Genomic DNA, 16,941 nt, shown 5'->3' with positions numbered 1-16,941 from the left:
AAAATGTTTAGACCTGATTTATAGAAAGCGAAGTTAAAGTTAATTCGCGATTAACTTTTAATTGAGGTCCGTTGCGAGGCAACGCGCATATTTTAACCAATCACAGGTTCATATTCCACATTTTAATTCTCTGTTAAACTAATCGAGGATTAAATATTTAACTCGCTGTTCTATAAACCGGCCCTTAGTAGCCGTAATACACAGGAATCTGCAATTCTGGAAGGGTGTACAAATAAAGATTTAAGTTAGAAAGATGTCATCGGGCGTATGTTTTGAAAGTGGCTTGTGCCTAGACTAAGACTTTTCCAATTGCAGTGGAAAGAACTCTAATTTTAAATATCAACACGTTGGATAATAAAGATATGAATTATCGTGAAGAACGCATAAGATTTTCTAAGTTTGATCGTTCGCTTCATGTTTTCAGAAGTTGATGATTTTCTTCCCATTTCTTATACCTTTCTTCGACGAGAATGAGTTTACTGAAGAGTATTCACCCACCGTCTTGTACTACGCAATCCGGTTTGATTTTCTCATTATTTTCGAGTGCTTGGACATGTCTCCTTCGCTCAAAAGTGCATTGAACAAGTTAAATCCAGGGACACTCTAGCTCTAGCGCACTACAACAGATCGAGACGAATTTAACAGAAACTCTCTTCCGAACAACGAGACTTTTTTGAGTGGGATTTTTTGGACTCGGAGATTGATGAAATATTTGTTTTTGTGTTACAGCTGCCGGAAATTAAGATAGAGGTTCCGAATTCGAGAGGTCAGTCTTTGGTACACTATGGGTGTGAGAAAAATTTGCCCAAAACGTTGCGTTTGTTAATTCTGAGAGATGCCAAACTGCATGTTCCGGATAAAAGGGGTAGAGTTCCCATGTGTATTGCGTATGATAATGGTCACTGGGATGTATTAAAACTGCTGGTAGCGAATGTTACAAAAATCGATTTTCGGGATGATAATGGTCGGCTGCCCATGCACCATGCATGCGATAGGGGAGATTTGGATACAATGCAGCTTTTGGTGTCGAATGGTATCAAAGTGAATTTTTCGGACGGAGATGGTCTGCAGCCAATTCATTATGCATGTGACGTAGGAAAATTTCCAAGGATGAATGGTGATAAAGAAGTATCAAATATGGTACGATTCCTGTTAGACCATGTTGCGAATGTGAATGTTCTGGGTCGAAATGGTCAGTTACCCATTCACTATACTTGTCAGAATGGATACTTAGATACAACGAAATCACTCATAGTGAATGGTGCCAAAGTCAATCATCCAGATGAAAATGGTCGATTACCCATTCATCATGCTTGTGAAAACGAACATCTAGATCTAGTAGAACTGTTGCTACGAACTGGTGCCAGATTGGATGTTCCTGATAAGGATGGTCGGCTGCCAATTCACTACGCGTGTGAAAAAGGACACTGTGACATAGTAGATTTACTGATAACGAGTGGTGCAAAAGAAGTTGTTCCAGATGGAGATGGTCGACTGCCCATCCACTACGGTTGCGCACAAGAACTAGATCTAGTAGAATTGTTGATTAGAAATGGTGTGAATGTGAATGTTCCTGATAAATCTAGACGACGTCCAATTCATTATGCGTGCGAAAAAGGACATTCTCCTGTAGTAAATTTACTGATCAAAAGTGGTGCAAAAGAAAATGTTCCAGATGGAGATGGTCGTCTGCCCATACACTACGCTTGCGAAAAAGAACTAGATCTAGTAGAATTGTTGATAAAGAATGGTGCGAAAATGGATGTTCCTGACAAGGATGGTCGGCTGCCAATTCACTACGCTTGCGAAAAAGAACATCAAGGTATATTAAAACTGTTGATAAATAACGGTGCGAAAATAGATGTTCCTGATAAATATGGCCGACTGCCAATTCACTGTGTTTGTGCAACAGAACATCTAGATCTAGTAGAACTGTTGATAAAGAATGGTGCGAAAGTGGATGTTCCTGATAAAAATGGCCGACTGCCAATTCATTATGCGTGCGAAAAAGGGCACTCTGTTGTGGTCGATTTGTTGATAAAGAGTGACGTAAAGCTAGATGTTTCCGATGGAAGTGGTCGGCGTCCTATACATTATGCGTGTGAAAATAGTCATTCGAATGTTGTAAAAATACTAGTGGAGAATTCTGCAAAGTTGGAAGTTACCGATCAAAAACGTCGGCTGCCAATTCATTATGCGTCTGGAAATAACTACTTGGATCCACTAAAACTACTGATGACCCATTCCGTGAAAATGGATGCACCCGATGAAGATGGACGTCTGCCCATTCATTATGCGTGCGAAAAAGGGTATTTATTAACAACAAGTTTACTCAAAACATCTGATGCCGAACTCGATGTTGTGGATAAAAGTCATCGGCGGCCGATTCATTATGCGTGTCAGAGTGGGTATTTAGGTGTAGTCAAACTGCTGATAGCTAGTGGTGTAGCGCTGGTGTTCCTGATGATAATGGTTGGCTGCCGATTCATTATGCGTGCGAAGTCGGCCATTTAGATACAATAAAGTTACTGATAACGAGTGGTTCGGAAGTGAATGTTCCTGATGGAGATGGTCGTTTGCCCATTGAACACGCCCGAGATAAAAGGACATCTGGATTGTGTGAATTTACTTGGAGAAAATGGTGCGAAATCGGCGTAATCCACCAGTTTTCCACCAAAATTCAAATTCAGACGCATTTTGTTCACGACTTATTAGCGTGTTTCTTATCAACGAAAATGACGGAATGTGTATTTATAGCAATAGTTGAGTTTCTTTTCGTTACAAAACAATAGAATTTTTGGAAATCAGATCTTAAGATTATGACGTAACAATATTGTGTTGATTAAAAATAAGGTCAACAAAATCTTAAGATAATAAATTTGTTAATAACTACGAACTAAGTAGTCGACGTAATCTAGCAGTTGTTTGTAAATGCCACCCTAACAGTCTTCCACCAAAATTCAAATTCAGACTAATTTTGTTTGTTTTGTGTTTCTTTTACCAGCGAAAATGACGGGATACGTATTTATAATAGTACTTGAGTCGCTTATCGCTACAAAGCAATTGAATTTTGGAAATTAGATCGATTGGATTGTGTGTGTGTTGTAAATAATATTGTGCAAAAAAATAAAATCAACAAATAATTTAAGATAATAAATTTGCTAATATAAACGAACTAAATTTAATTTTTACGTTTTTCCTGTAAATAATGTCCTACACATTGAGTAAATACGTATGATGGTCCACTGTGCTATGCATTTAATTGAAGCATATTGGTTTTATTCATTCAAATACAAAACTTGAGTTGGTTGTGACGGCCTTGAGAGTTTTATAATTTAATTTATTTTACGACTAGAATGTTTTTATTTAAATTTTCTGCCAAATCTCGCATTGGGTGACTTTTGCAGAACCATTTTGGTTTCTGTTGTTTCTTTAGTTAAGTTGTTACCTCTACTCTTTTTTTGGTTTTTCATTGTTACGTTTTTCAAAAAATCACTTTTCGCTGAATTTTGTCTTGTTCATTTTTTAAATTCAATTCGTTTTTTTAACATTTGACTCTTTTGTTTGCATTTTCAAATAAATTTTATTTAAAGATTTGATGTACAAGGGATTTAGTACACCATATCGGAATAATTCATTAAAACAGTTGACTTAAATCACAAACAAGTTAAGAGTATAAATAAGACAATTTTGGTGTCAAACTATAATTTTCAGAAAACATTTTTGCAAATGTAAATATTTAACGATATGCCTATAGGTGATGAAAAAATTACGCACTAACCCAACGCACCCTGAGATTAAAGTTCAAGAAACTATATCCCATTTGAATTTGTATATTTCAGAGATAAAATTAAAAATGGCATAGTTTTAAGTAAAATCTAATCTGGTCTATTAGTTTTCCATTGTGTAAATAACCTTGAATAAAAAGCACTTGTCAATGTTTTCAAAAATATATTTTTGTTAAGAGCTACTTAAAAGATAATTTTTTTTTTATAAATACTGATTGCTTTCTAGAGTCTCTGTCAAAAGAGTTTTACGAATAATCAAGTTAACACCTTAATAACAATTACCTAAAACTCTGTCATTTTAGTTGCAAGTTACAACTATTGCATAACGATTACTTTTTATTGTGATTAAACATGGCATCGGTAAGTTATTGCAGAAAATACATTTTATAACAATTTATTTACAATTACATTTATTTATAGACTTCGAAAAGTACAAGTGTCGACGAACGAAGCGAAATACCTGAAAATTCTTCACCGGTAAGTTAGATACTAATGTTAGTTTGTTATTTAAAAGTCGATCAGTCAGCATATACTACGCGATACGTGATAATATAATCGTTGCGTGAATTTGAACTAAAACTAACCCACTTTTGTACAGTATAGTTAGCCACTTTAATGTTAATCGCTCCGACGCGAAGTTCAAGTGCATCATTGTACCTGTTCACTCATTCCTGTCCGGATTCTGATCATAAAGTATCAACACATTTATATTATCAAAACCATTTTGTTACCTAATTTATTTTTACATACAGATACTGATCTCTTAATTTTATTGTTTAAAAATTGTTAGAAGATAGTTATATCACTGTGTCCGATTAGAAGTGATAACATTATAATGTGATGATGGGAAATTTGTATGAAATCTGGACGTGATAGAGATAAAGGCATATCTATTATACAGGGTAACAGATAAAGATATTGAAATTCCGTAAACACCATTGTTTTTAACTTGAAGACGAAGCTTAATTTATTACATTGCAAACATGACACATGTCGGCGTCGCGATGCAAACCTGTTTAATTTTTTAATTACAACGTATATATTTTTTAACGAATTTTGGTAGACCGTTAAGTTGTGATTACAATGATACAACACAATATTTATTTTCTAATTCTTGTTGACTATAAAATAAAGTGCAAGTACTTTATATCACTCAACATAATGAAATCACTTATTTTAAATGTACTAATTCTTGCTTTTGTGGTAGTTTTCTTTTTTAATTCAAGTATATGGAGAACCCTTGTCAAATTTATTTACAATAAGGTAATTGACTAACCAAAAAATTTCTAGAAAATTTTTCACCAGAATTTCGAAAATAAACTATGGTTATAAAACCTAAGAGACGGTCAATCAGAATATATAAAAATATATACTATATTTTAAAAAACCAGTCGTATGTTACGCTCTGCATAGTTGAAAATGATTTTAGTACATGGTCCTCAAACAACTTTACAACTTTAGTGTCGGATTTTTTTTCTATTTTTAATAAGAATTAACGAAATATCGAAACACGCGCTTAGTGACTCACCCTGTTGTTTTTATCACAACACTTGATAGTAACTGTTATTTAATTTTTAGTTTCCGTAGATAAACTTTTAATTTGATCAATGAATTAATTTTTTGAGATACCTATATAAACAATTCTTTTATTTGGTCTAATGCTATTAAGGTAGAAATTCCTTTGATTCTGAGATACAATGATATAACAGTTTCCTAGATAAATTATAAAGCATTTGATGCATACAATTAGAAATTGGTTACATGAAGCACAAAAAAGTAGAATGTTAAAAATCAAGGCGGATTCATAAAGCATGGGTACAGACGTATAGTATTTAAAAAATTATGATTAAACAAATTTTTGTTAACGTTTTACCATTTATACGATATTCTGAAATTACGTAAAATTTGACAATCGGTTCAGTAGTTTTGGAGATTTTCTATTTAATAAAATTGTACTCATAATTAAAATTTATCTTTTCGAAAACTTAATGTCATCATACCAAGATTTTGGTGGATAAATCCTGTCTAAAATGTGGAAATTTTAGTAATGTATACAACTTGTGGTTTATCAATGTAATAATATATTTTTTAATTCGCTTATTCGGGGGACTGAAAAAAAAAAAATTAAGAAGGTAATTTATTTTTTTTGATCAAATCAAAAACAGGACGAACCATTTTTGTGAAAATTTTAGAAATTCAAAATTTTGGTGACGTCATCACTGTTTGTCATGGAAAACTCGCTTGAAGCATACGCATATTATGTCACTTTTGGCTACTAGAGTTCAGTAGTCTTTATCTTAATATACATACATATAATCAGAAAAAATAAAATTCGGAAAAGCATTTTTTTCTATTTGTCTAAAAAAAGCATTTGTTGTGTACTTCTTATTTGAGTATTTCTAATTTCAACTCTCGTTGTGTTGCAGATCGAACATGAAACTACTTCCATTAAAATTCACCCGTTGCAATATTCTTCACAGGTAAGTCAGAAATAGATATTACATTTAATATACTTAATTATGTATTATTAACAAATTTTTATAACTTATCATACAAGCTTATGATATTAATTATTTAGAACATAATATTACAACAAATTATAAAATATTCGTTAGAACTCACAGTACATTAGTTACATATTTTGACAATCTTTAAAACTGATGGCTCTACATCTATTGTCATCCGCATACTTTCTTCAGAAATTATTATGGTTTTCATTTTACAACTGCAAGCTAAGGAGTAGGACGTATTGTAGTTTTGCATATATAGCAGCTGTTATTCAATTTTTATAAAATATTGGGGGAAAGTAAGGGAATGTCGGCCGCCTAAGCCATTTCGTCAATATTATCTTTATTATTCATATAAAATTGATGAGAATCGTGTAATTCAAAGCTAATAAATAGTCTATTGAACATAAAATATAAGTACCTATATATTTTTAAATACTGTTAACAAAAATAAAAAATTATGTATTTTTTGTGTAACCTCTGCAGTGGCCGCTAATACCCGCCACAAAAGAGTAATGCCGGTCATTACCCTACATTTGCTTGTATCTTCTTTATTGGCAGAAATCATATACAAAGTATTCACGTTCAGTTTCAGCTTTGCAACCACAGTTCTCTGTTTGCCAATGTCACCACATTGACACATTGACATAAATATGTCTTCATTCACTTTTTTGTCACTACCACTTTGCGAAATGGTACTTTCTTCTGTAACTGATACGTCTTTTTTGCACATTCTTTTTCTCATAACTCATAATCCTGATAGTTTCAGTTTTTCTTGGTTTTGTTTCTTTATCTGCATAATCTTCATGAAACATTTTGCCCTTGGTTGCTTGCTGCTTCTTTGTTTCTTTCTCGTCTAAACCTGTTTTTACAGGAGTCGATGCTGATTGCTGTTTCCTACTACCTTGCTGATTTTTTTTTTTTTTTTTGATGAGCTGTTTTTATACCTGATGGTCCAGGTAATGACATTAAATCAGAAAATGAAATGACTGAACACAGGGTAGTTACGCTACTGCGTGGTGCGTTCAAGATTATATTGTTGTATTACAGAGATGGCCTACAAGGTATGCCCGTGCACACCCCCATCCCGTAAATTTTGAATTTTTTTTCAAACCATAATTCATTATAAATTCCAAAGAGCCCTCGTACTGAGTTTCATCGTGGTACAAACACTGATAAGCGCATTACAGGAGTGCCCCATATAGTATGCCCGTGTTCACCCTCAACCCCTAAATTTTGAATTTTTTTTTCGAATCATACTTACAATTCATTATAAATTCTAAAGATCTCCCACACTGAATTTCATCGTGGCACAAACACTGATGTGCGTATTACAGAGGTGCCCCGTTAATGTTATAAGCCCATACACACCCTCGTCCCTTATATTTGACTTTTTGTTGGAACTATATTTTAAAGTAAAGGCTAGATAGCTCACGCCATAAAACAATTTTTTGGTTACAATTTTCAAATATTGATATTTGCGTTTTTTCAGATAGAACACCCTGTATTTGTTAATGGTTACTGTAATATTAATAATACATATTTCAAAGTGGTTGTCAGGCATTAGGTAATGATCAGTTTATGAGATTATGATAAACAGCAAGTCAGAATTCGTGCTTCACGTTCACTTTTACTCAAAAGCGGATGGCTTTTATTTTAAAAGTTTGTAAAAATGGGCAAATTCAAAACTGCCAAGTTTACACCACGGTCTGGCAAATGGTTCTAAAAAGAATACGAAAAACAAAGAATTTGAAAATTATTATAAATATTTGACGGTCTGCCAACTTTATTTGGAATTTTTAGTCACCTGCGTCGACAACCATTATCGATTTAATAAAATGCTTTTTTGATATTGGACTTCGTACTTTATTAAAAATTTTTTTCAGAAATTTAAGAAGAGAAGTGGTACCACAGATGCGGGCAAATACTACGAACATCTCTACATAGCGAACTTAATTTTAAAATTAATAATTGATGACGACGTGGAAAATTTTTATCTGTCGTCGAACGATAGTGTATATGGTTCTTTCGATGACGTTGTAGTTGAAATTGAATTCAAAGATCGGACGGAAACGTTCGCTTTTCAATTAAAACACATTAGTAGATCAGGAGGAATAAGAATTGAGCAGTTAAATGCCTCGAGTGGGAACTTTAGCGTCGAGAAGTATTATAAAGACTTCAAAAAAGAGGTGAAGTTGTCTGACTCGTGTATCAAGTTGGTCTTGTTTACCAATTCTAAACTGAACGATGAGCACATAGATCGGTTTAAATTTGGCAAATTGACACCATGTGAACAAGTCAGTTTGCTAAGTACTCGTATTTCAAAATTGGAAGGGAAGTGTTACAGATTCGAAGAAAATGCAGATAATTTCGAAGAATATGGACCTTTTTTTAAAAATTTGTATCTCTACACTGGTCAAACAGATGCCAAAGGACTAGAAGCGTGCACACTTGAGATATTCAAGGAATATTTCAAAAGCACTGAAACCGCTTTCCGGGAGTACTTACATTTTATAACCCAGTGGAGCATGCAGGAAGGAAACAAAACCAAACTAAATAAAATATGGATGAAATACATGATAAGTCTTTGCGTACTTTCACCTTTTATCAAACCGTTATCTTTTGTTGCTGGTGAACCAGTGGACGCCAAAAGAAAATTTTTTAGAGAAGCTGTTTCGAAATTTGACTTGACTGTAATAAACAAAAACAATTTGGAAAAAATCGAGTCCGTTTGGTCAAATGCTGTCGACGGTGTAGATGAGATGAAACAAACAATTAACGTTAATAACATGTATCAACTTATCGAAAAGGGAATAGAAACAAAGGAAAGTCTCTATGATAAGGACGCAACAAAAGTATCGAAGCTCATGTGGTTGCTGGGAAAAAGTCCGTTAGTCGTTGAAGGATGTCCACAAGTTTATGAAACAATAAAAATATGTCAGGTTCAAAAGCTAATTATACTAGATGATCGAGAAACGTTTAATGGGTGTGTTAAAAAAAGTAGTACTGACCTCTGTCACGACAGTGCAGATGGTCAACAAAAACCATACTTGTTTGAAAAGTTGTCTGACTTAGAAAACCACGTAAAGTTGTATGAAGACATCCTAGCGAATTTTACATATTCATTGCAAGGGCAAAAAGAAGCAGCATTGAAATATTTGCTAGATATCTGGGAAGAAAGCGGCGACTTCATCACTACAGATGATTTAGTTGAAATGATCGAAGCTCCATTGTTGATTGGAAAATGCAAAGATGCTCTGCCACCCAGTCATGTTGAAAGAAAATTGACAAAAATTTTAATAGACATAAAATTTTTGGAAAAGATTAGTGAAAATACAATTGTTTTAGTCGATTGCTTAACAGATGTCAACTGTTTTAAACAATTTTTACCAAAGTTAGTAATCAACGAAGTGAACGACGTTGAGTTTATTCAGAACACAATTCATGAACAGAAGATATATGTTTGTGGAAAGGAAATTTCACACGAGGAATTTTCTGCATTGTGTAAAAAAAATTTAGAAATTCAGTTTCATCACTTCAGATATTTAGACAATCATCGTTTGGAATGGATGGAAAGTGAAAATTATGACCCGGAACGAAAATATATCAACGAACTTGAGAGGTTTCGTCTACAAAGTGACTTTATGGAGTACACTATACACGAGCGTCAGTACTTTATTCATTCTCGACAAAATATCAATATTATATGCGCCGATGCTGGAATGGGAAAAAGCACATTAACAAAGAGTTTAAAAAATAGTACTATGTCTACAAAGTGGATCATTTTGATCTACGCCAGAAACCACGCCTTACACTTCAGGAAACATGAATCAAACGTGGACAATTTCCTAAAATATATTTTAGAAGAAACTTTTAAGGATTGCATTAACCCGTTCCACCAGAAAGTGTTCGAAACAATGCTGAAACAAAATCAAGTACAACTAATATGGGATGGACTTGATGAAGCATCTGATGCCACTCAAATTTCCATCTTAACTTTAGTAATTGCATTTTCTAAAAAAGAAGTGAATCAATGGTTGACTTCTCGAATCAATTTAAGGGATATGTTGGAAAAGGGATTAGGGACGTTTGCGCGAAATATAAGACAATTTAGTGAAAACGAACAAAAAGAATATATAGAAAACCGTTTACGGATTACGGGTGAGGAGTTAAATGAAATTTTTAATAAAATAAGAAAAAACATAATGTCTTTTCCTAATTATGAAATATTAGGCATTCCTCTACAAATTTATATGCTTACAGAATTATTTTTAAAAGACAGAGATAAATACCTGCTTTTGTTAGACGGTATTTTCACAGTTCTTGATCTATATGAACATTTTGTTGACGAAAAGTTTCATGTTTTATATGAGGGTAAACATGCAGTTGCATTAGATTGTGAACAAAATAACCGAAAATTTGAAAAGAAAAAAAAAGCTAGAATGAACCACTATAAAAGTTTAGCTTCAAGTTATTACATTTACAACTCTTTAATTCACAAAATTGTAAATAAATTATTCCGTTACGACAAGACGATTGACAGTTTTGTGGAAAAAATTAAAAGTAAAGGAGATAATGTAGGATTTATAAGTCGCGTTATATCTAAATATGATGTTGAGTTCATTCACAATTCGTACGGTGAATATTTTGCAGCGTTATATCTATTTGAAAACAAACCATCCAAAGCACGCAACAAAAATTTTATATCTGACAGTAGATATAACAACATTCGGTTTTTTTTAGATTTAAAGCTAGCGGAAAATTCGAAGTGTTTAGTAGGTGTTATATATAAGAATCTTACAATTCTAAAAGAATTTACTGATGCAGATTTACTTAAAAAGGATATCATTGGTCGTGATATTTTGGAAGTGGCTTGCGCCTGGAATAAAAGTTATCCACTTGTTAAAAACAATATTATTTTGTATGACAAAAGTTTTAACACGGAATGGTTAATCAGCAATAATAAAAAAGTCGTTAGAACCCTAAATTATCGTGATATAGCATCAAGATTTTATAAATTCAGCGCATCGGGTCACGTGTGTTTTAAAACATTGATGATTTTGTTACCATATTTGATTCCATTATATGACGGGAATCAGTTCGCTGAAGAATATTTAGTGGCAGTTTTATATTACGCAATCAGGTTTGATTGTCCAATAATATATGAGTGTATTGAAAATTCTACTCCCTTAAAAACCACATACAATACTATTAGTTCAAGAAGCATTTTAGCCTTAGCTCTTTTTAATAGGTCAGCACAAATATTAAAAAAAGTTCTTCCCGAAAAACGATTTAGTTCTGAATGGGACTGCGTAGAAGAACTTTCAATTTTGAATTCGGAAATTGACGAAGTATTGAGTTTTGCGTTACATTTACCAGAGTTTAGAACAAATGTGCCAAATTCGAGAGGCCAGTCGTTGGCGCATTATGCATGTGAAAAAAATCTAACGAAGACGTTACGTTCATTAATTCTCAGAGAAGCAAGCATGAATGATCGGGATAGGAACGGAAAACGTCCTATAGATCTTGCACGTCAAAAAGGGTATTCAGATTGTTTAAAACACATAGCACAAATTGACGTTTTGGATAAAGACGGTCGGTTGCCACTTCATTACGCTTGTGAGGATGGAGATTTAGGTGTGACAGAAATACTTTTAACGAATGGTGCGAAAGTTGACATTCCGGATAGAGATGGACGAATGTCGATTCATTATGCTTGTAAACACGGAACATTAAACCTGGTAGAGTTACTGGTAACGAACGGAGCGAAATTTGATGTTCCGGACAGAGGTGGTCAGCTACCGATGCACTATGCGTTTAGAAATGATGAGTGGGGATGTGATATAATTTTATTTTTGTGCAAAAAAGGTGCGAAAGTGAATGTTCCGGATAGAGATGGACAACTGCCGATACATTATGCTTGTAAACACGGAGCATTAAACCTGGTAGAATTACTGGTAACGAACGGAGCGAAATTTGATGTTCCGGACAGAGGTGGTCAGCTACCGATGCACTATGCGTGCAGAAATGATCGATGGGGATGTGATATAATTTTATTTTTGTGTAAAAAAAATGCGAAAGTGGATGTTCCGGGTAGAGATGGACAACTGCCGATACATTATGCTTGTGAACACGGAACATTAAACCTGGTAGAATTACTGGTAACGAACGGAGCGAAATTTGATGTTCCGGACGGAGGTGGTCAGCTACCGATGAACTATGCACGCACAAATAGACGGTGGGGACGTGATATAATTTTATTTTTGTGTAAAAAAGGTGCGAAAGTGGATGTTCCGGATAGAGATGGACAACTGCCAATACATTATGCTTGTAAACACGGAACATTAAACCTGGTAGAATTACTGGTAACGAACGGAGCGAAATTTGATGTTCCGGACAGAGGTGGTCAGCTACCGATGCACTATGCGTTTAGAAATGATGAGTGGGGATGTGATATAATTTTATTTTTGTGTAAAAAAGGTGCTAAAGTGGATGTTCCGGATAGAGATGGACAACTGCCGATACATTATGCTTGTAAACACGGAAGATTAAACCTGGTAGAATTACTGGTAACGAACGGAGCGAAATTTGATGTTCCGGACAGAGGTGGTCAGCTACCGATGCACTATGCGTGCAGAAATGAGTGGTGCGGATATGATATAGTTTCATTTTTGCTAGAAAAAGGTGGGAGAGTGGATGTTCCGAATGGAGATGGACAACTGCCGATACATTATGTTTGTAAACACGGAAGATTAAACCTGGTAGAATTACTGGTAACGTACGGAGCGAAATTGGATGTTCCGGACAGAGATGGTCAGCTACCGATGCACTATGCGTGCAGAAATAATCTGTGGGGATGTTATATAATTTTATTTTTGTGTAGAAAAGGTGCGAAAGTGGATGTTCCTGATGGAAATGGACAACTGCCGATACATTATGCTTCTAAACACGGAATATTAAACCTGGTAGAATTACTGGTAAACAACGGAGCGAAATTTGATGTTCCGGACAGAGGTGGTCAGCTACCGATGCACTATGCATGCACAAATAGACGGTGGGGACGTGATATAATTTTATTTTTGCTAGAAAAAGGTGCGAAAGTGGATGTTCCGGATAGAGATGGACAACTGCCGATACATTATGCTTGTAAACACGGAAGATTAAACCTGGTAGAATTACTGGTAACGAACGGAGCGAAATTTGATGTTCCGGACAGAGGTGGTCAGCTACCGATGCACTATGCGTACAGAAATGATCGGTGGGGATGTGATATAATTTTATTTTTGTGTAAAAATGGTGCGAAAGTGGATGTTCCGGATGGAGATGGACAACTGCCGATACATTATGCTTGTAAACACAGAAGATTAAACCTGGTAGAATTACTGGTAACGTACGGAGCGAAATTGGATGTTCCGGACAGAGGTGGTCAGCTACCGATGCACTATGCGTGCAGAAATAATCTGTGGGAATGTTATATAATTTTATTTTTATGTAAAAAAGGTGCGAAAGTGGATGTTCCTGATGGAGATGGACAACTGCCGATACATTATGCTTGTAAACACGGAAGATTAAACTTGGTAGATTTACTGGTAAACAACGGAGCGAAATTTGATGTTCCGGACAGAGGTGGTCAGCTACCGATGCACTATGCATGCACAAATAGACGGTGGGGACGTGATATAATTTTATTTTTGTGTAAAAAAGGTGCGAAAGTGGATGTTCCTGATGGAGATGGACAACTGCCGATACATTATGCTTCTAAACACGGAATATTAAACCTGGTAGAATTACTGGTAAAGAACGGAGCGAAATTTGATGTTCCGGACAGAGGTGGTCAGCTACCGATGCACTATGCATGCACAAATAGACGGTGGGGACGTGATATAATTTTATTTTTGTGTAAAAAAGGTGCGAAAGTGGATGTTCCGGATAGAGATGGACAACTGCCGATACATTATGCTTGTAAACACGGAAGATTAAACCTGGTAGAATTACTGGTAACGAACGGAGCGAAATTTGATGTTCCGGACAGAGGTGGTCAGCTACCGATGCACCATGCGGTCAGAAATGATCGGTGGGGATATGATGTAGTTTCATTTTTGCTAGAAAAAGGTGGGAGAGTGGATGTTCCGAATGGAGATGGACAACTGCCGATACATTATGCTTGTAAACACGGAAGATTAAACCTGGTAGAATTACTGGTAACGTACGGAGCGAAATTGGATGTTCCGGACAGAGGTGGTCAGCTACCGATGCACTATGCTTGCAGAAATAATCTGTGGGGATGTTATATAATTTTATTTTTGTGTAGAAAAGGTGCGAAAGTGGATGTTCCTGATGGAGATGGACAACTGCCGATACATTATGCTTCTAAACACGGAATAAACCTGGTAGAATTACTGGTAAAGAACGGAGCGAAATTTGATGTTCCGGACAGAGGTGGTCAGCTACCGATGCACTATGCATGCACAAATAGACGGTGGGGACGTGATATAATTTTATTTTTGTATAAAAAAGGTGCGAAAGTGGATGTTCCGGATGGAGATGGACAACTGCCGATACATTATGCTTGTGAACACGGAACATTAAACCTGGTAGAATTACTGGTAACGAACGGAGCGAAATTTGATATTCCGGGCAGAGGTGGTCAGCTACCGATGCACTATGCGTGCAGAAATTACGACGAGGGATATGATATAATTTTATTTTTGCTAGAAAAAGGTTCGAAAGTGAATGTTCCGGATGGAGATGGACGGCTGCCGATACATTATGGTTGTGAACACGGAACTTTAAGTACATTGAAATTATTAGTATCGAATGGTGCGAAGGTGAATACTCTGGATCACAGTGGCAAACTGCCGATCGACTACGCGCGGAAAAACCGAAACTTTGACAGTAACATGAGAAATTTTTTGTTAAAAATACATGAAATCTAAAATTGTCGAAACAATTATCGATAAAGGAGTTCTGATAAAATTTTTGGCGGATATCGTGTAGTTCTTTTGTTACGTAGGTATATGCATATGCGTGATTCTATTTCATTTGACATGTCCATCCAGTCAGTTACTACTATTTTATACTTAGTAATCGTTTTCATTTAAATACGACCCAACCTAACGATGAAGTCCTTTCTCCTTACTAGTTTCACTTCCATGCACACGCAAATAAGCAATAAAACTTTTTGGCCATAACACACTAGTTACAAAATTTTATTCTTTTATGTCCAATGATCGAAACAGACAGCTCCGAAATATTTCAGTTTCTATGATATTTTTAATTAAAATGTATTAGGACCAAATTACTTATAAACAAATCAAAATCTATTAAAGGTAACGATGTTATTATATGCGAAAAATTTGCTAAACTGCCATTATCATAGATTTAAAATGACGCTATTCCTTTGAAAGGACATTTTGCAGATCATAAAACACAGCTTAGAAAATTAGTTTACTTGCTAAGGCAATTTAAAAATATTAAATTTTAAGCCATTGAATTTATTGTTTTTAAGATGTATCACGGTTATTATAGTGCATCGTAATAAAAGAACCTTAACCAATCAAGTAAAATGAACATATAGATCAAGATTAAATTTGTCATTAATTTATAAGGTGTGAATATGCAGAAAATATATATAGATATAGAAATCATTAACGTTCAAATCCAATTCAAAAATTTATAGAGGAATGACTTGATATTTCAGTGTTTTGCGACATAGTTATGTAGGATCTAATTATTTTTAGACCGTTAAATAATAATAACAAATTACTATTTTAAATATAAACGTACAAAATTTGTCAAAGATTGAAATTTTCACCGTTTTCTTTAAGTTGATATATATACCGTTTGGTTTGAAGAATTCTTAAATTTTTAACTCTCTGGAAATAGTCTGTGATATCTGTCATAAATGTTATATATTTTAGTATAATTGGAGTCCATCCATGTTAACACGGCTAAGTTTATTTATTAATGTATCATATAGGGGAGACCTGTCCAAAACCGTATAGCTAAGCGGAAATGTATATATCTCTGTAATAATACACAATAGAATTGTCAAATCAACATTTTTATTGACCAGTCTTATCAGGTACATAATTGTAAGAACAAAAATTGAAAGATGTAACTTATCGACGAAATAAAAATATTAAAACAAAAACACTCCTAATTACGGTTTTACCCCGTGTACTGTCCAAAACCGTACACAATATACGATTTTGCCACAACATTCACACCAAACACTTAGTGCACAAAAAATCATCAAGATCATCGAATCGTAACCTGTACAACCTTCATGGACCCAACCATTACAGGAAATACACTGTACCCAACCCTCATCCATGCGACTTTGACCATATTTTTCAAGGCAGTATACGCAAAGATCTTTACTATCTCCAGTTTTACTTTCTACTTTATCTTTATTTTTTTTCTTGGTTTCTGACAGATTCAACTTTGGTTTTTTAATTTTCGACTGCGAATTACTTAGAAACTCGTCTTTATACTAACCGAGTTTACCCCGTACGGTTCTGCCCCAAGATAACCTAAAATGAACATTTTGCTCACCACAACAAACACAAAAAAAATCGGTTAAGACAAACACTGAAAATAATAGTAGAAACACATACAATGATATCGTAAATTACGTACTTACA

The 16,941-nt window shown here is 34.6% G+C and overlaps 3 protein-coding genes across 8 annotated transcripts in view; all 3 read left to right on the top strand.

The window, feature by feature from the left end:
* The window catches only part of LOC135138033 (serine/threonine-protein phosphatase 6 regulatory ankyrin repeat subunit C-like), a 74,966-nt gene that overhangs the window by 19,973 nt on the left and 38,052 nt on the right, over positions 1-16,941 (top strand). The gene's annotated exons all lie outside the window — the stretch shown is intronic.
* The window catches only part of LOC135138031 (uncharacterized), a 70,869-nt gene continuing 57,949 nt past the window's right edge, over positions 4,022-16,941 (top strand). For all 6 annotated transcript variants that reach the window (XM_064067859.1, XM_064067858.1, XM_064067857.1 and 3 more), the window contains exons 1-4: positions 4,022-4,148; positions 4,209-4,265; positions 6,215-6,268; positions 8,182-10,456. In XM_064067859.1, coding sequence (XP_063923929.1) covers positions 4,140-4,148; positions 4,209-4,265; positions 6,215-6,268; positions 8,182-10,456 — 2,395 coding nt within the window. In that variant the 5' untranslated portion in view covers positions 4,022-4,139. The remainder of the gene's footprint in view (positions 4,149-4,208; positions 4,266-6,214; positions 6,269-8,181; positions 10,457-16,941) is intronic.
* Positions 10,878-15,692, top strand: LOC135138181 (serine/threonine-protein phosphatase 6 regulatory ankyrin repeat subunit C-like). Its single transcript, XM_064068084.1, has 2 exons — positions 10,878-13,183; positions 13,388-15,692. The coding sequence occupies exons 1-2, from the start codon at positions 11,350-11,352 to the stop codon at positions 15,229-15,231; spliced, it is 3,678 nt and encodes a 1,225-aa protein (XP_063924154.1). The 5' UTR covers positions 10,878-11,349; the 3' UTR covers positions 15,232-15,692.

Source organism: Zophobas morio, unplaced genomic scaffold, assembly GCF_036711695.1.
Source record: "Zophobas morio isolate AGI-343-1 ecotype UQ-CSIRO unplaced genomic scaffold, CSIRO_AGI_Zmor_V1 ptg000030l, whole genome shotgun sequence".
In the NCBI taxonomy this organism is placed as follows: domain Eukaryota; kingdom Metazoa; phylum Arthropoda; class Insecta; order Coleoptera; family Tenebrionidae; genus Zophobas; species Zophobas morio.
This window is presented reverse-complemented; position numbering and strand designations above follow the sequence as displayed.